At 52.3% G+C, this 19,523-nt stretch overlaps 1 protein-coding gene across 1 annotated transcript; it reads left to right on the top strand.

Annotated features, from left to right (window-relative positions):
* The first annotated feature begins 266 nt into the window (after positions 1–266).
* On the top strand, positions 267–3,004 carry FOS (Fos proto-oncogene, AP-1 transcription factor subunit). Its single transcript, XM_075151504.1, has 4 exons — positions 267–574; positions 1,022–1,267; positions 1,392–1,499; positions 1,618–3,004. Exons 1-4 carry the CDS (start codon positions 434–436, stop codon positions 2,224–2,226), a joined length of 1,104 nt encoding a protein of 367 aa, XP_075007605.1. The 5' UTR covers positions 267–433; the 3' UTR covers positions 2,227–3,004.
* Positions 3,005–19,523: the final 16,519 nt, after the last annotated feature.

Genomic DNA, 19,523 nt, shown 5'->3' with positions numbered 1-19,523 from the left:
GTCAGTGGGTTCCCGAGCCCGGCCGTACCACTCTGCGCGGGGGGGGAAACCCCACCGCCGGCCCCCCCCGCGCCGCCCGCGGGGCTCCCCCCGCCCCGGCGGCCGCCTCCCGCCCCTCGTCGCGTCTCTCTTCCGCGGGAGGCGGCGGCAGGCAGCGCGCGGGGCGGCCCCGGGGGCGGCGCGGGGCGGGCGCGGGGCGGGCGGCCCCCCCGCGGGCGCGGGTGGCGCGTCCCCAGTGACGTCGCGAGAGGGTATAAAAGGGAGGCGCCGCGCGGTACTCCAGCAGCAGAGGCAGCCCCGGCAAGCGGAGCCGAGAGACGCGCGGCGCGGACCGGACAGAGGGACGCACGCAGCCGGCCCCCTCCTCGCCTCCTCCCCAAGGGCGCTCCGCTACCACCGCACGGCACCGCCGGCTTGCGCGCACCGAGCCGACATGATGTACCAGGGCTTCGCCGGAGAGTACGAGGCGCCCTCCTCCCGCTGCAGCAGCGCTTCCCCGGCCGGGGACAGCCTTACCTACTACCCCTCCCCGGCGGACTCCTTCTCCAGCATGGGCTCGCCCGTCAACCCGCAGGTGAGGCGCCGGGCACGCCGGCTGCGCCCTCGCCGCGGGGCGAGAGCACCCGGGAGGGGACGGGACGGGACCGCGGGACGGCAGCCGGCGGCGCGGGGCCCGGCAGTGCCCGCGGAGGAGGGCAGGCCGCGGCGGGCTGCCCCCGGGCCGGGGGCTGGGCGGGGGGAGCGGCCCCGGTGCCGCGGCAGAGCGGGCGGGGGGAGCCGTGGCCCGGGCCGGGCTCTGCGGCGGGTGTGTAAAGCGGCTTCATTGATAAAACGCGAGTTCATTGAGGAGACTCCGGAGCAGCGTCTGCGTCAGCGCGGACGTCAGAGATATTTATAACAGGCCGCTCTCGTGTGGAGCCGGCGCTGGCAGCGCGGCGCCGCGACCGGCGCGGCCCCGGGGGCGGCGGGGAGCGGTCCGGGCGCCCCACTGACGGCAGCCTCCCCTTCCTCTGTCCCGCAGGACTTCTGCACCGACCTGGCCGTCTCCAGCGCCAGCTTCGTGCCCACGGTGACGGCCATCTCCACCAGCCCCGACCTGCAGTGGCTGGTGCAGCCCACCCTCATCTCCTCCGTGGCCCCCTCCCAGAGCCGCGGGCACCCTTACGGCGTGTCGGCGCCCGCCCCCGCCGCCTACTCCCGCCCCGCAGTGCTGAAGGCGCCGGGCGGCCGCGGGCAGAGCATCGGCCGCAGGGGCAAAGTCGAGCAGGTGAGCGGGGACCGGGGTTATTGCGGGGTATGTGGGGGGGAATGGGGGGGCGCCGCCGGCGGGCTGCCCTGGCCGGGGGGCACCGGGCTGGCGGTGGGACTAAGCAGCCTCTCTCTGCCCGCAGCTGTCCCCGGAGGAGGAGGAGAAGAGAAGGATCCGCCGGGAAAGGAACAAGATGGCAGCGGCCAAGTGCCGCAACCGGCGGCGGGAGCTCACCGACACGCTGCAGGCGGTAAGTGCTGCCCGGGAGGCGGGGGGGGGGGGGTAGCCGGGGGCGGGGATGGCGAGAGGAGCGGGACTCCAGCCGGGGGTGATGCCGGCCCTGGCTGACAGCCCTGCTCTCTCTGCAGGAGACTGACCAGCTGGAGGAGGAGAAGTCTGCGCTGCAGGCAGAGATCGCTAACCTGCTGAAGGAAAAGGAGAAGCTGGAGTTCATCCTGGCGGCCCACCGGCCCGCCTGCAAGATGCCCGAGGAGCTGCGCTTCTCTGAGGAGCTGGCGGCTGCCACAGCGCTGGACCTGGGCACCCCCAGCCCCCCCGTCGCCGAGGAGGCTGTCTTCGCCCTGCCGCTGATGGCGGAGGCGCCGCCGGCCGTGCCGCCCAAGGAGACCGGCGGCGGCGGGCTGGAGCTCAAGGCTGAGCCCTTCGACGAGCTGCTTTTCTCCACGGGGCCGCGGGAGGCCTCCCGCTCCGTGCCCGACATGGACCTGCCCGGGGCCTCCTCCTTCTACGCGTCGGACTGGGAGTCGCTGGGCGCCGGGACCAGCGGTGAGCTGGAGCCCCTCTGCACCCCCGTGGTGACCTGCACCCCGTGCCCCAGCACCTACACCTCCACCTTTGTCTTCACCTACCCCGAGGCGGACGCCTTCCCCAGCTGCGCTGCCGCGCACCGGAAGGGCAGCAGCAGCAACGAGCCCTCGTCCGACTCCCTCAGCTCCCCCACCCTCCTGGCCTTGTGAGGGGCTCCAGCATTGACTGACCTGCCGGGCCCCCTCCCCTGCCCGTGCACCCCCACGGACTCGCCGCTGCGCCCCATGGGGCTCCCCGGGCCCAGGGAGGGCCCCGCCACCCCCCCGTCTGGCCTGGCGCCCCGGGGCCTGGCAGAGCGCCCCGCACCGAGGCCTCGTACCTCTTCCAGAGATGTAGCAAATCGCATGGAGTTTGTCTCGTCCCCAATGGCCCATCCATGAGAGCTGGTAGTCTGTAGCATGTCCCACTGGCTGGGTAGGTGACTCCCTCCCCTCCTTAGTATCACTAGCATTAACTAATTAATCTCTTGGTTTTAAATGATTGGAATTTAACCTGGTGCTGGGTATCTCCAACTCGTATCTAGTGCAGCTGATTAACAATAACTACTGTGTTCCTGGCAATATCGTGTTCTGATGACTTAGCAATGACCCATCTTACGTGGGGGGAAAGAGACTCTATTTTATTTTCTAGTAGGTAGATAAATAGCTATATCCATGTACTGTAGTTCTACATTGATGTTCATTGTAACTTTACTGATCATGCATTGTTGAGGTGGTCTGAATGTTCTGACATAAGTTTTCCATGAAAACGTTTTTATTGTGTTTTTAATTTATTTATTAAGATGGATTCTCAGATATTTATATTTTTATTTTATTTTTTTCTACCTTGAGGTCTTTTTTGACATGTGGAAAGTGAATTTGGATGAAACTTAAGCATTGTTTGCTTATTATTGTTCAGAGACATTGTCAATAAAAGCATTTAAGTTGACTGCTGGAGCTGTCCTTGTGTTACTTTTTGCATCGCTTCCCCATGACCCTAAAGGGGTTCCCTAGCCTCTAATTTAGGCTTGGCTTTATAAACTGCAGACAGGTGCTAGCTGCCTGAGGCGTAGGACGCATCAGGGCGGGAATACCATTAAGGCCAGACCTGTCCTTGCCTTGGTGTTAGTCAGGGTTGGCAGCGGCTACGCCCTTCCCACCCATCCTGGTGGGCAGCGGGGCCACTCCTTATGGCCCTCCCCATCCGATCTGTCTGGGTCCTGTCCCCTCCTGCTCCTCTGTGCCTCTGCGTGTCACCTGCTGTGGCCTTTCAGGGACAAGCTGGAGGCCTCACTGGAAAGGAGGTAAAAAGGGCAGGTGAGTTCATGCCTCTGAATCAGGGAGGCCACCTCCAGGCCATCATTTGCGTGTGCCTAGCAGCCCAACTTCCTCCTCCCTGGGGAGGAGTGGACACACACCCTGGCTCTGAGTGCCCTGGACTTGGTCTGGCACCTCAAGGAGCAGCTACAGAGTATTGCCTTCTGGCCGTGAGGGGAGGAGAAATGCTCACGCGTTTTCTTCTCGCTTTGGGCTGAGTGGTGAGAGAGGAACATTGACCCCTTCCCTTGCCCCTCATTTTCAATTAAAGCTACCCCAGTCCTTGAATGAATGTGAATTATGGCAAACAGCCCACGTGCTCTGAGAACATGCTCCCTCCCTGGGGTCTGTGCAACATGGCCTCTCCTTCCAGAGTTATTTTAGAGGGGCTGCTACCCTCTGCCATTCCTGCAGCTTGTGCAGTGAAACATGTACCCCTCTGGCAGGACAGCAGCTGGGGCAGTTGCAGAGCACTACTCCGCTCCCTCCCTAATGCTCACACACACCGAGTCCCAGGAGAGCCCTGTCACTCCAGCTCTTCAGAACTCCGTTCTCAAGGTGGAGGCAAAGACGCCACCCACGCTGGCACACGCGACCAGCCAAAGGCCACCTTGACACTGTGCTCTCAGGCAATCCCGGCAGGCTGGAGATTTCTCTGGCGTTCGTGGCTGGGCTTGTGTAACTCCACATTTCCTGGTCACTGCAGCAGGCTCTGCTTTCTTCACCCCTTCCCTAATCAGAACACGCACAGGATGTATCTCATCTCAATAGTCTGTATTGTAGCCTCATGGCTTGCTCAACAACGCCTGCCCTGTGCAAAATCAAATATTACGCATGAGGCTTCCACTCTTTCAACATTAAGCTGGAGGCAGCGCTGACAAGTGACGAAGAATGACCCCAGTTGCTACTGAGATGCCACCCACTGAGAAGCAGCTACTTTCACATGGCCACTCGAATTTACAAGGGCAACACCCAGGCGCAGCAAATGCACAGCAGCGCTGATCCCTGAAGTAAGTCATGTAGGCACACCTGCAAGAGAGTGAGACTTACGTGACAAGTAACGCCGTGAAGTCAGTGAATCTGGAATCGCAACTGATTCTGAAAGACCATCTGGTGCAGAGCTGGAGAATTCAGAGGTCTTAGAGAGCTCACGCGTGCTGTTGAAATCTCCAGACGTTCAGCAGAAGGCAGAAAGGAGCAGGGGTCTATAGAGTCCCAAAATACCACACAGTCCCCTCAAAGTAGGTGGAGTGATCCTGGCCCCATTATCTCTCATGATCACTGGACAGGTTGAAGCAAAACCTAGTGCTCCAAGGGACAGCAGTCCTGCAGCCTAACTGAGACTTTTCCTTCTAACAGCAGCGACAGCAAGTGCCAAGTATAAGTGTCAGCTTCTGCATTTGTTACACGATGATGTCAAACTCAGGGGTGGCACTACATGAGACGTTACATTTAACCCCAGGCTCCAGCCCTACTCTTTGCCTTCAGCCTGGGTCGATCCAGGATTCAGGACGTGCTAGATAAAATTTATGGTGTGTCATGGATATGATTTATCTGCTTCCTAGCATTTGAGAACTCTGGAGTGAAATCTCACTTAAATCAGTGGGAATCTTGCCACTAACTTCAACAGAGCCATGAGAAGGAGTAACGCAGCAATCTCTGCTTGGAACGGATTACATGCATGTGCCTCAATTATAAGCTGTATCTGATACATCACACAGATATCGGTACAAAGCTTTGTGAAACAAAACAATGGAACGAGATAAGACAAGCAGGTAACACTCGCATTATTTCTGACGCCTTCTCTGCTCCTGATCCCGTTGAGGGCAGTAGCGTAATTAATTCTTAGAAATGGAACTGCCACACAACACAAGGAATAGTGGAATTGTTATTACAAATTACAAAAAGTAGAGCTGTAAAGCAACATGAAGAGCCTTAAACACGTTTATAGCAGAATAATGAAGGGCTGCACAGCAAAGCAACCCCGTATACAGGAGGGTGCTGCGGCTCCAGGACTGCTTCGATGCTGGCAGAAGCTGCAGTCCCGACGCGCTCCTACGCAGCCCCCGCTCACCCCTCGTCTCCAGCGCTCCTGACCCCAGGCCGCGGCGGGGCGGCCCCTCTCCTCCGCAGGCCTGAGGCCCGGGCGCAGGGGCCCGAGCTGGCACCGCTGCCGGTACCTGAAATCACCGCGGAGGTTCCCAGCGTAGGGCCAGCCCCGGCGCCACCCCGCGGGGCTCCCTCACGGAGCCGGGTGAACGGCGGGCGGCGGAACGGCCCGGAGCGGGGCTGAGGCGGGCCTTCCCCGGGACCCTCCGCGCTGGCCAGGGGCCGTGGGAGCGCTCCCGGGGGCCGGGGCGCAGCTCCTGGGCCCGCCCCGCCGCAGGCACAACCGCCCTCCCCGCAGGCGGCCGGCAGGTCGCCCGGGCCCCACCGCCCTCCCCGACCCGGTCGGCGCAGGCCACAGGGCGCTGCGGGGAACACCTCCTCCTCTTCCTCCTCTTCCTCCTCCTCCTCCTCCTCTTCTTCTTCTTCTTCTTCCTCTTCCTTCCTCCTCCTCCGCCGCCGCCGCCGCCGCCCCGGGCCGCGCCGAGCCCCGCCGCGCCTGCGCGCCCGCCGCCCCTCCCCGCCCCGTGTTTACTGTTTGGTTGCCAGGGCGCCGGGCGGCGGGCGCGTCAGGGACGTGACGTCCCGCTCCCCGCGGAGACGCTACGAGCCAACGCCATGACGCAAGTACTTCCGGCCATGCCCATATATGGCAAAGCGACGGCACCTCTCTTCCCGTGGCGGGCGCTGGACGTCTGTTCGCGCGTGTGGCTCTGCGGCGGGAAGGTTCCAGAAAGGATGGGGGGCGTGCGCGAGGGCCGGACCGTTGGCCCAACGGCCGGCGCGCGGGGCGGTGGCCATGTTCCTCAGCCTCGCCCGGCCCTGCCCCGGTGGCGTCCCCACAGCCGGGGCCCCCACTCAGTGTCTTGCCCCAGGCTGGAGAAGGCGCGAAGCCCGTGGCTGAGTGCGGGCCCCTGGCAGGTGGGCGCCTGCGGTGGGGTGCCTCTGTCACCCCTCCTCCCGCGCTCTCGTCCCCTTTGGGGGGACTGAGGTGTCAGGAGGAGGAATGAGAGCTTCCCTGGCTCCCCGTAGTGCTGGGCGCTGGATCCCAGGTGGGTTCACGTGTAACAGCTGGTAGCTCTCGCTGTCCTTAAGTAGGCTTTGCTTCCCTAGTGTCACCTCTCCACCTGCAAACCTCCATGATCAGCTCTGAGCTGGAAGAACTGGCCTGTGACAGTGGAAATTCAAAGATGATAGAATTTGACTTAGCATAAAAAAAACACATAATAACACTTATCTCCATATGGAATTAGGTGACAGAAAATAATTATCATTTTTTTACTGCACTTGCAGTACAAGAGCTACCCTATGAAACCTGACTTTGGTGTAATAGGGGACCAGGCACCTGTATCCTTGAACAGTTGGTTCTGCCGGTTCTCTTGTCATTTGTTTTGTTGTTACTTTGCCAATAAATCTGACTCTTCTGCTTTCAGTCAAAATAGAACAGGAAGCCTGCCAAAAAAGTTGTCAGAGCCAGTGGACAGTCTAAAATAAATGGATTGTTCAGAGGAGATAAGGTTCTAGAAAAAAAAGTAAATTAGTATTTTGTTCTGTGCTCACTGTAGAGGAACTTACAAAGATTCCTGTGCTTATACTCGATTTTGTGAAAGATTTATCGGAGGATATGTCTCAAGCTGAAGTGTCTGTAGAGAAGGTTATGAAACAAATTGCTAAAATAAAAAGCGCTGAACAGTTGGACTGCATGATACTTATTCAAGAGTTCTAAGAGAAGTCAAGGTTTAAGTAGCTGAGCTGCTTACTAATGGTTATGTGTAACATCTCATTTAGAAGCACTTTGATAACAGAGAATGGGAAGATAGTTAATATGCCAATTAAAAACAAAAGTGGCTAGAAAAGTTCTGGGGAGCTGCTGAGCAATGAGCCTGTTATCTGTACCAGGCAAGTTAATGGAAACTGTTTAAAAAGGCAAACTAGTGGGCGCAGGGAGAAAATGGTGTACCAGGAGAGCTGGCAGAGCTTTTCTAAAGGGAAATCCTGGCCTCACGTGTTTGGAGTCCTGTGAGGAGTTGGCAAAGCATGTGGATAGGAGATTCAACTGATGTTGTCTACTTGGGTTTCTAAAAAGTATTCAATAAAATCTATCAGCAAAAGCTTCTGAAGAAACTGTGGAGTAAGAGGAGAAGTTTTCACCTGGGTAGATGACACTGCGTTAAAGACAGATTGCTGTAGGACAGAGCAAAAATGTTTTCTCGGTGGAAGGAGTCAATATGTGAAGCTCCACAAGGATCACAGTTGGAGCCTGTGGTCTGAGAGGAACTTGAGTAAAACTTTAACAATACAAAGTGAGTGAGTGATGCAATTTGATGTACATAAATTTAAAGTGTTTCAAATAGGAGATAAGCAATCCTAACTTTATATATCCAGGAACAGCCTAGAAGCTGATTTATCATTTAGAGACAAGATCTTGGCATAATAATAGTTCTGTGAAAATCTCAGCCCAAGGCTTCGTAAATGAGCAAATCAAGTGTTAGGAGGTAAGAAAGAAGAGCTAGAGAACAAAGCAGAGAGCATCATTACAGCATGGGGTAAATCCACGGTGTGCCAGTGCTTTGAATGCTGTGTAGTTCTGATCTTATCTTCAGAAGGACGTAGAGCACCGTAAGAGGTGCAGAGAAGTAAACAGGTGTTCTGAGGTGTGGAACAGCTTCTGGGTGAGAAACAGATAAATTAACTAGGACTTTTCAGCCTTACAGAGATATGAGTGAGGGCAGGTTTCTTTCAACATAAGAATGATGTGCATCAAATGAAATGTCGGGAAAATGTGCGATAAAACCAAACTTGATGAAGTTGCTCATTCCATATTGTAGTTACTTGTGGAAAACCTTGTTGCATGATTTTGTGGATACTACAAGGCTTTTTTTGAGATGAAGTCCAGAAAACAAGCAGAAGAAAAAGCTAATGAGGACTATTAAATGTGAAAATAATGTTTTTGGCTGTGGAAGTCCTGATTTTTGTAAATTTCTGGGGCCTTGGGGAATACTGCGGGGAGGCAGCACTACACCCTGGCTTTGTCCTTACAACCTTCTCCAGGTGGTTGCTCTCAGAAGGCTGTGGCTGATAGCAGAGAGGGGGAAAAAGGTGTGCTTGATCTCATCCACTATGACTATTCCTATGTGGGTTTGTAAGTATTTAGCTGAACTTTTGCTCTCATTCTTTGCTTCCTTATTGTAATGATATTTGAAATATGTTTAAATTACCACAAGATGTGATCTCATATGTCCGTGCTCCTCATCCGTTCAGATCTTTTGCTGATAAGGTTGTTCTTTCACGCTGCTTCCGGCAGGCTTTCCAGACATAGTAGGTAGGCTGGTGACCCGGTGAGGTGCTGAAGTGAAACCAACAACACCCATTCTTCTCATTTGGAAACAGCGGATGTCCACAAGGGACCTGGATATTATATCAACAGGATATCATGGGAAAACAAAAGAAGGTCGTAACTAGCATGTGGACAAAGTATCTTTATTATTTCCAATTATGGAGCTCTTGTTCTGTTTCCCCCCCTGCATCTTTGGTCTGCAGAACAACAGATTTTCAACTCCTCTTCATCGATTATATTTGAGCTTTGTTTTTATACAAATGTTTTGTAACTTGATCCTGTTGGCTAAAGACAACCAGCTACAACATTAAAGGAGTCATTTTAATTCTGTTTGCATCGCATCTTCCATTTGGTAAGGATTTAGCTCCTTTTAAATAGCCCATCTTGAATCTTCTTATGCTAGGGAATAAGGGAAGTGAAACCAACTCATAATACAGTATCTATCTGTTTATGTTTGCAAAACTAAGTATTTGTTTTGAATAGGTAACAGTATTGCAAAGGTCATAAAATACAGCAGCAGTGTCAGTCTTAAAGCATATAATCTGAAATGTACAGGATTCAGATATTACCAAGTTGTTGGGGTTTTTAAGTAAAATGTTACTTTGACACTGCTCTGAAGTATAGTGGGTGCTTCAGCATGAGAGTGATGCAATTGCTGCTATGAAACATTTGAACTCTAATTGTAGGAGAAATGACAGTTGTCGATAGCACGCGGTAGAAAGAAGGACGAGCTCTGTTACAGCATTTAAGCATGTGGTATGGCAATTGAATTAAAATAGTAACGTAACCTAATGATGATGTGTCACTAACCTCGAGGACACTAAGGAAGATAAGCCAAAGTAACTTGCTGTCATTACATAAGAGTTGAGTGCAAAGCCAAGAATGGCGTTTCGGCACAGATCAGGATTTCACTCTGAGACGTTCACTCTAAATTCAGCTTTAACTATTCATGGGAATCTCAGATCCTCCCATTCTCCCCCTTTTTTCTTCTGCTGTTTGCCAGCAAGTTCCAGGTGCCACAAGCCTGGGTTCCTTGGCTATGCCTGTGCTGCTACATCAAAGTGGGTAGGTAGCAAGCTTGGGCATTGGACTGCAGATTTTCCACCCCGCCCTATTACACGGTAATAACTCTGGTCCCTGAAACAGTCTTGGCCTCTGTCAACTAGCAACCTCTAAGGTGGTGCTTGGGCATGGTTCAGAGGGTAGCGTGTGCCTGATGAGCAGTGGGCAAGACTGCATGAAACCGGGCTCCCTCCACTCTGTGGGGTCATCCACCAATATCCTAGCAGGTTTCATCCTATCAAACACACCTCTCTGCTTTGGCATATGACAAGTTCTTTAGCTTCATGCTGTTAATCACCCCTCTGGGCTACAGCACAGCCCTCGTTTCTTCAATTCTGGGTGTTTGAAATAACACCCCTCAAATAATACTTATGCCTTAGGGCTACAGGGACACCACATGTAGTTCGGAGGTGACCACAGGCCAAGTGCTGTGTAGCGTGGACGTGTTGAGTGTACCACCAGGCCCTTCCACCACAGAACAGTTCCTGGCCCTGCTTCATTTGGTATTGTAGATGCTGCTTGTGTCACCACTCTATAAACGAGCTCTGGCAGCTTACAGGATTTACCTCACTAGTAAGGGTTCTGTAAGGTGTTCAGTGCTCCAAAACGAATCCTGATGACTGCAGTGTTTGGTAAACTACCCGCAAATCATCCTAAATATTGGGTGGGATTTAAGGGAAACATGAACTAATGTTTTTCACTGGAAGGTAGATACGTAGCTGTAATTGGAGACAAATACAGTGGAATAACACAGAAGGAAATGTGTTACTCTACCTGGTTGTTTATCTTCAAGATCTTTGTTTCAGTCTGCAAGCTGAGGGGCATGGCAAACTGATGGGGTGGCTTCCACAGCTTTTAGAACTGCAGAATGATACTTACACAAGCTACCTCCCCCAGAAGGGATGTTCCCAATTAGGAACATTTATTTGAGAAGAATTTTACGTCTACATTCCTAGGGACCCTGCTGAGGGCAAATGCTTCACTGGGTATGGCTTCTGGCTCTTAGTCCCAGAACATTTAGTCAAGACCTGAACTTGTAATCGCCTAATGAAACTCCTTTTGTTGTAGCTTTAGTCCTTGTTGCGAAAGGGTATTACAGGAGTGCAAGACTCCCGCTCGGTACACCAGAGCAGGATTAACATGGCTTCTTGATAAACCTGTCGTATAATGGAAACATAAGTCATCTTTGCCAAGAGGGCTTCAGCACTCCAGATTTACATGTTTCAATTTTTTCATAATTTTTGGAACATATAATTTGAAAAACTTTACTGTGCAAGTATTTTCATGCCAAAAATAAATGCAGCTTATTTGCTGATTCCTTATAGAGAGCAGATATTAAGATGACAATTCTGGAGTTGGTGATATCTGTGTGTTTGTGATCAAAGTGCCAACCAATTCATTTGCTGAATGTGTGGAATTGAGTATAATGCCATGCAGTCAAACCCCAGCAAAATCTCCTTTTTTCAAAACCACTTTATGACCAAAGTCTGCATTATTTTTCCTCTCCGTGTCACGTTGTCACTTGCTGTTGTAAGATCAGACATTGGCTGCTGCTAAGGGCCATGTTGCGTGCATGTGAGAATGATTATCATAGCTAATTTAAGGCACGTGTAGTTGCACAGGGAATGATCTCACAGCTTCCAATCTTGTCATAAATACAGCTTAATTACTGGATATTGCATGACAGATTGTGCCCCGCAGGTGATCAGACACAGAATGTGCTAAAGACCAACTCTGACTCTTAATCAAAGGTTTGTATTTCCTTTTAAGATACATCATGCACTGAAATAATCATATGTGTTTATGAAGACAAAGTTTTTCTTGTGTAATGATTTCCACCTGAGGGTCTCGGGGCTCCTTATGGGCACTAATGATTGAAGTGTTCTGTTCTATTCTGCAGCTTACCATGAGCCGTTCAGAGCAGCATCTGAGTACTTTCCCATTAACCTCAAATGTGACTAATACGCAAATGTGTGGTTTGTTCCCCTCTCCTCTCCCCAGCGGATTCTGTGTTGCAGTGTGTTTGCATTACAGGTGAAAGCAGCATAGCTTGCAGTCTGGAGGGGCAGGTACTGAAGGGTCCTTAGTCCCTAGGGAGCTCATTCTCCAAATTTGGACAGATCCTTGGAAAATGGGGTCTCTTGCACAGGCAAGTATTTCATTATTGCAGAGTCTTCTTGCGCCAGAGTCAGAGTTGTTGCCTAGGGTCTATCTTGGTGTTTCAGGAGACCTTTTTTTTGATGTGCTGGTGCCAGGCCACTGAGTGCCTTGAAGGTGACAACCTCGGCTTTTCACTGACTCAATTAGACCATATGAAGCAGGTGAAGTGTGTGATCTCATCTTAATAGCCACGTAAATCAAGGTCAGAAACTACAGTTTCAGGATAGCTTAAATCAATCTACATGTGTGGTCCTGCTATCTTCTCTGCTCCCATCCATGTGATTCTGTTTCCTTCCTGGCTTCTACACAGTTATTTGTCTGTCCTCTCAATGAAATGGTTCAGGAAGTTACACTGGCACAACAAACATATTTATGTGGGAGGGTTGAGTTCCAGCTGGTCTGAGTCCCTGACCACAGTTACTGCAGGATCAGTCAAACGCTAATACCAGAGCAATGGAAGAGGCAGATCTTGTAGCTGACAGAGCTGTATAAACTCCTGTGGAACAGCATATTGAGGGCATAAGTGATTTGCCTAAATTCTGTTTGGAGTGCTGACTCTTCAGAGTGTGTGCTGAAACCCTAATGTTTTACCATGAAGGTGGTCAAACACTGGAGCAAGTTGCCCAGAGAGGTTGTGGAACCTCCAGCCTTGGAGGTCATCAGAACTTGACTGGCCGAGGCCCTGAGCAGCCTGCTCTAACTGGCCCTGCTTTGAACAGGGTTGGGCTAGGTGGCCTCCAGAGACCCCTTCCAACCTATGCAATGCATTGAGTCTATGATCGGCAGGATCAGTTGGGTCAGGCACAGTAGAGGAGCAATGAACTGGTGGTGTGTGTGAAAGCAGCCGAGTGGTAACACACAGGGTTTGTGGCAGATGTATGAAACGTCTCTATGTGTATGTATGAGCATCTCTAAGATCTGGATGACATGCTCTGACAGACGTAACTAGCAGTTTAAAATACCATCTTTGCTGTCTGTGGTAGGTTGCTAGCTCTCTGAGGTGACAAAAAGGAGCTTGTGTGTACCCTCCCACATCCCCAGTATGGTTAGCTAACCAAGCAACTGAGGAAAGGAGCTTGTGCAGAGCTCCCCAATGCCCAGTGACAAAAGCTCCCATTCCTTTCTGCCTCCCCTGGAACAGGTCTGTTAACCCAGGCCAGGAGAGCAGGGTGGAGAGACTGGCATGGGAATGCCTGAAACCACCCCAGCCGGTTGCATCAATGCACGAGTCAGACCCCTGAGGCAGCGCTTTTAGGCTCAGCCGGCTCTAAACCCAGGTCTTTGGGGTCCCAAGACTTCCATTCACTGGGGTTTCTTTCCCTGATGTTTGATTTTCCATACTTGTCATCTGTGGATAATGTGCTGTAGCTTAAAACAATATGCTATAGTTTTTACTGGAACTGACAGAAATGTGCAAATGACGCTGTGGCCTTGGTGTTCAATTTCACGATGGATGTGAGCACGATCCTGAGCTGTAGCAAAGCTGTCCAGTAAAATGGCACAGGGCTGCCTGTGTCTCCTGGGTTTTGGCAGTCCCCTCCAGGTCCTGTGTCAGTGGACGAGTTCTGGTGCTACTTAGGATTTCATCATCCCAGTGCCTGGAGTCATGTGGTTATGTAAGAATTTAAATTTCGGTTTTTGTTAAGCATGTGTTTGGATCTCAAGATCAAGGGGGAGAGTTGGGCAATATGAACCCTGTAGCCCCAGACGCTTACAGCAGCAATATCGAGCCGATCTCGGGAGTCACTGGGGATCTGGCTCGTGGGCTGGCACCCGTGGGTGCAGCCGGCTGGGCAGCCCCCTCCACTGACTCCCCGGCTGAAGAAAACGCCCCCCAGCCTCTCCCTGCCTCGCCCAGGTCCCCGCGCAAGTCCCTTCCTGAGGGCCGCGCTCCCCAGCGGCTGCTCAGCGCCTCCTGTCGCCGCGCCGGCTGGCAGCTCCCCACCCCGGGCTCTGTCGGCCGTGCCCCTTCCCGGGCATCCCGCAGTGCCCTCTGTCGGCCGGTGGCTGGCCGGGTCCCTGTCCCGCTTCCCTGGGCTGGGCACTCGCGACTGCAGCCCTGGGCAGTCCCGGCATGTTTTTGCAGCCTTGCAGGAATGCTGCTGGTCCGGTGGGTGAGTCTTCATTCCTCGCCTTCACTGCTCCCTGCTGGTCTCCAGGAAGCTGAGCACTGGGGGAGAAAAGCAGTGACTGGTTCTAGTTGAGGAGTATCGAATCAGGATGCTCTGACCCCGGGGGTCATTACTCCGGCCACCGGCTCAAAGCAGGTCAAACAAGAGTGTGCTGCTCACCGCGTTGTCCAGTTGGGTTTTGAACTGGGTCGCTGGGATTGGAGGTTCCATAGCCTTTCTGGGCAACTTGGTCCAGTGTTTGACCACCCTCATAGTAAAAAATCAGGATCCTGGGGACATGCTTTGAAGAGTTCCCCCACTGCATTCCCAAACTTTTTATAAATTCCAAACACTTTTTCAGCAAAGTGGCTCCTCAGCCAGGCAGCACCCTGTACTGTTGCATGGAGTTGTTCTCTCCCTGGCGGAGGACTTTGCATTTAATTTTTTTTTTTAACTTCAGGTTCCTATCAGCCATTTATCCAGCCTATTCGGATCCCTCTAAGTAGTAGCCCTACTCTCTAAGTATATCAGCCAGTACCCCTGATTTGATATTGTGTGTGAATTTGCTGGCCATATGCTTTGTCACATCTTTCAGGGTGTTAATAAAGGCATCACAGAGTATTGGCCCCGGTACTGACTCTTGAGAGATGCTGCCTAACTCTACTGATTGTGACTTGGACTTTGTAACTGCTGATCAGCTTTGTGCTTGGTAGTGGGGCAAGTTTTCAACCAACCTCATTATTGACATACCCAGTGACTATCTCACTAATTTGGTTATAAGAATGCTAGGGGAGATGGCATCGAGAGCCTCACTAAAGTCAATCTAAATTGCTGGCTCAATCAGAACCAAAGGGCTGATGCTCCATCCCCAGTGCAGCAGCCTGCTTTGCCAGCTGCCCCAGGCAGACCCTCCAGTCCTCTCCACAAAACCTCTACCCCAGTCACTCGCCTGATCCCATCTCCCATCTGCACTGACACTGCTCTCAGGCTGCCCTCCTCACTCTCGCCCATCTGCTTTCCAACAATTGCGGAGCCTCACAAGGGTGCTTCCTGGGGCAGGACCAGGTAGGCAGGTAGACTTTTCATGGAACGGACAGGTTGTTGATACATGGCCAGACATGCTCTCAGAGTCCTTTGCCTTGCTGTGTATCTGCTGTGCAGTCTGATAATTGAAATACCTTTTGATGAAATCTTGTTCTTAATCCTCTCAAATATGTACATGTGCTGATACTGAGTCTAGTTTATCTAATGAAGCTTTGGGTAGAGTGGTCTGTTCCTGTAAACACCACGCAGACCAGGGGCCCGGCAACCTCTTATCAGATTTTGCCCCAGGAAATAGTAAAAAGTCTGAGAGAGATTGTGGGTTTGGGATCTGGCACTTGTGGAAAGTGCTGAAGACTAAAGCACAGCACACAAGGAGCTTGGACTCCCACAGGCTATGCTAGTCAGGGGAAGAGCTTTGCTTTTGTTTATTTTGCGAAGTCTGTTTTTCACTCTTTGAACTGTGTTCTGCAGGAAGGACGTAGGGAGATCTTGGGCTGAGCCTGTCTTGGGCCAGTGAGAGAGCCCAATACTGAACAGTCGACAGAGGCCAGATCCTTGAAGGAGTGTCTTGCTGTAACTACTGTGCTGGCAGAGGATGTTCCGGTGGCACTGAGGCTGAAGGGCATTTTGGATCTAGAGGAGGCTGTAGAGCTTGTTGGATTCAAATTGTTGTGCTGTGTGTATAAGTTGGGGGTGATTTCTAAAGTAAGTAAAAAGGTAGGAAAACACATCTCTGGTGGAAGGTACCTCAAATCTTTCTGCACTACTATTAAATTACTTATGTCCTTGCTGCAAAATGAATAGCAAGAAAAAAGCCTTATACACATATGGCTTGTGACATTTATTTCTGATCTTTTGAACCCAGAACAGAAATCTCTGTGTGGTGAGAAGGGAAGTTAGAAGTAAAACTTGGATCAGAGTTTGGGTAAAGTGTACAGTAGAGCTTCCTGCTCTGTGAGCAGCAGCACTGCAGCTGGTTCTCAAAAGTTAGCTTGTCTTCACTCCTTGTGCAGTGGAGGAGGCAAGGCAAGTTAGAAGACTTCTGAACCCAGCACTGACCTGTTGCTGCTGCTGCTATCTCTGATGTCTGGGACTTTTACATGGTTGAGGAGTGGGCAGGGGACAGATGTTGAGGGCAACGTGGAAATGGCTGTGGAGAGCTGAGGAGGTGAGGCACCCTGAAGCAGCAGCGTTACAGACATGCCAGGTGCAGCATTAGAAGGGTAGCTTCCTGAGCCTGTAAAGGTCTGTCCAAACCCAATTGACCACAGTGTGATAGGTGCTACAGTGCTTTGTTGGGTCTGCAATTTCTCAGGCATTTCCAGAAACAGTCATGCTTCTAGTTGTTTTTCTTTCCTTGCTCTCATCAGTGAAGCATCTATAGGTTTAAGCTAATCTGATCTCTTGACTTCCCTTGTACCTGACAGTCTGCTGTGTCCAGCTGCTCACCATGCCAGATCAGAGAAGCAACCCTGGGTAGTTTGAGATACATTCCCTCATTCCACTTGCTTGGGTTAATTGGCCATTCGTGTCCTGTCTCCAGAGTGGTCCATGAAGGTCTCTCTTCACAAACAAAATAACTAATTTAATGCTTTGCTTTTCTCGCTGTGGACTATCTTTCTTCACCTCTGTCTGCTGACATTCAGCATGTTGAAAGCAGAGCAGCGGGAGCCCTGGTCATTGCAGTCAGCCGTGCAATAGAAATGGCCGCTGTTGTGCTTGTAATGATGGTTAATTACCTGGGGTTGAAAGGAAACAGTTTGTTAGCAGTTATGCAGCTACAGAGCCCTGCCTGTCTTACATGCCCTGCTCTGTTCTCAAGACCTTCAGAATAAAAATGGAGACATAGTGACATGTACAGGCAGTAACAAACGCTGTCTCTCGCTTTGTTGATGCTGGGAGTGGGGGCATTTTGCTGTGCTGAGTTTCCCTGTCAGTGAAGGGTGTTAGTCCCAGGGAAATTGTTGTCTTCTCCTGAAGACTGTCAAGCACATTCCTGCCCTTCCCTTTGGGAGCCCTGTTATTGGAGTTGTAGAGCTGTAGATGGTGTCTGCAGAATGATCTCAATGACGCAGAAGGAGCAGGCTTTGCTGAGCAGGTCTAATAGCTGCAGTACCCGAGGAGCCTCCTCCTTTTGCTGAGCTGGACAATAAGGTCCTTCTGCTCCTGCTAATGGACTCTGTCCAAATCCCTCAGTACATGAGCTAGCTCCTATCAAAGCTGGAGAGGCTGGATGAGTCCAGCCAGGGGTTTGGCTAATGCTTCTCAAGGAGCAAGTTTTTCCTTTGCTTCCCTCTACACTGCAATCCTTCTGCTGACAGGCAAGATGTTAAAATAAAGGCTGCATGCCCCCTATTGATTCTACCCAAGGCTTCTTTTTTTTTTCCCTGTGGAATCCTTACACGCAAAGTCTTGCACTGTGCCTTTCAACTCAGGCTCTGGATCAAGTCTTGCAAAGATTGGGTGCAGCTGCAAGACTGCTGGAGGGGTTTTTATCCTCACATCAGATGGAGCCGGGGCAAAAAAAATAAAAAGGGTAAATCACAGAGCCAGCAACTTTCTTGGCGTCTCTGGGATTGTGGCTCCTCCTGCCCCTCCGGCCTTCAGAAATGTACTCGGCAGAGCTGCCCGCATAGAAAAACAAATGCATCCCAAACCAAAACAAACAGAGTTGGGTGTTGGTAGTGAATGGGCCAACACTGTGTGCTGGCGTCATCTCTGCCCACTGCCAGCACGTTGTCATAGGAACAGCTGGATTATTTTACAATCCAGCTGTGGAGCCAATTCTCCAAAGGAGTAGCCTGGAGGGAGGAGAGAGGGGCGGGCAGAAGGGAGCACTGCTGCGTTTTCTGGTAACTGGAGGGAGGAGGGGTATTAATGGAGAGAGGGAGGGAAGGATTACCGGTGAGTGCCATCTATCATAGCCTGAAACCGTAACCAGTCATTTCCAGATAACTGACTCTCTGCTGTTAGCTGCCTCTGGGAATTACAAGCTGCCCTGTGGGAAAAGGGGGGTGAGGAAAAAGGCAAATCTTTTTGTGTTGAGGCTTATAATGTATGTATCACAGCATGTTGTCCTGCAGTGACTGGCTTGCCAGCTGCAGGGAATGCTGTGCACCTGTATGGGGCCCCACCACCCCAGAAAGTTGGAGCTGATCAAGTAATGGGTGTTAGCTCACCAGGAAAGAGATTTATCACCGTTTCCCTTGCCCTCTCTGAAATACTTGTTGCCCTGTTTCTTTTCTGGAAGCTCCTTGGATCCTGTTTTGCGGCTGCAGAGCACTGAGGGCATCGTAGGTACCTAAGCAGAGGTTTAATCTTTGTGCTGATGAAGACTGTTGTACCAAACAAACACGCATTGGTCCGATGGCAGGATGTTTGCTCTTTAAGTGAGCTCTGGGCCTTGTGGTTTAGCGAGTCACGCTGGTTTTGTGCTTGATGAGTACCCTGCAATGAAGATTTGGTGACAAAAGCTAAGAGCCTGCAGCAGCTGTGAGAATAAAAGCAGTGCCTTTGTTCTGATACAGCTGGGGCTGCGGAGAGTTGCTCTTCCTAGAAGGGGAAACCAGGCAGAAGGAAAAGGCCTGCCTGCAGGAGCGCTCCTGGCCCCGGTGGGAAGAGAGGTGAGGTGGAGAGATTGACTGGAGGTGTTGGTGTCAGCTGCTCTCTAGTGTGCCGTGTCCAGGACGTGGTTACATTCGCGGTGTCTGAAATGAGACACCCCCCCATCCTGTTTTAGCCCATTTTAGTGTTAGAAGTAGCATCACAGAGTCCCGGGACGCGGTGGTAAGGGCGGCGGGAGCTGCTGCCGCCGAGTTGCCCGGCGGCGCCTGCGTGCCGCGGCCGGTAGAGGGTGCAGCCGGGCGGGCCAGTGCCGGCAGCGGGCGGGCGGCGGGGGCGCCGGGCAGCGTCCCGGCTCCCCTCCCACCCGGGCTCCCCCGCCGCAGCTTGCTGCTGGCGCAGACCTAGTCCAACTCGGCCGTGGCGAAGAGCTCAGGGAGACTCGGGATGACGGCGTGGCCTGGGCTTGCATTAGCGCTCCTGGAGCTAGAGCTCCTCTGTGGTACCAGGGCACAGGCCTGCGGCTCCCGGGATGGACAAAGCCAGCTGCCCCCCCTCCACAGCACTCATCTTACCTGGGGGAACACACAGGGGCTGGCAGCTGCTGCCTGTCAGCTCTGTCAGTGTGCTCTGCAGCCTGGCTTGGCTCTACAGAAATTCTCCTTATATCAGTCACAGGGAAGGATGTCCAAGCAAGAGCTGAGTGTGGGTTGACTTGCGAGGATAGATGAATTAACCTGCTGTAGAAACCAGGGCCTTGCTTCCCCCTT

This window comes from Calonectris borealis, chromosome 5 (genome assembly GCF_964195595.1).
Source record: "Calonectris borealis chromosome 5, bCalBor7.hap1.2, whole genome shotgun sequence".
Taxonomy (NCBI): Eukaryota; Metazoa; Chordata; class Aves; order Procellariiformes; family Procellariidae; genus Calonectris; species Calonectris borealis.
Note: the sequence above shows the minus strand (reverse complement) of the source record. Positions and strands in the feature narration are given on the sequence as shown.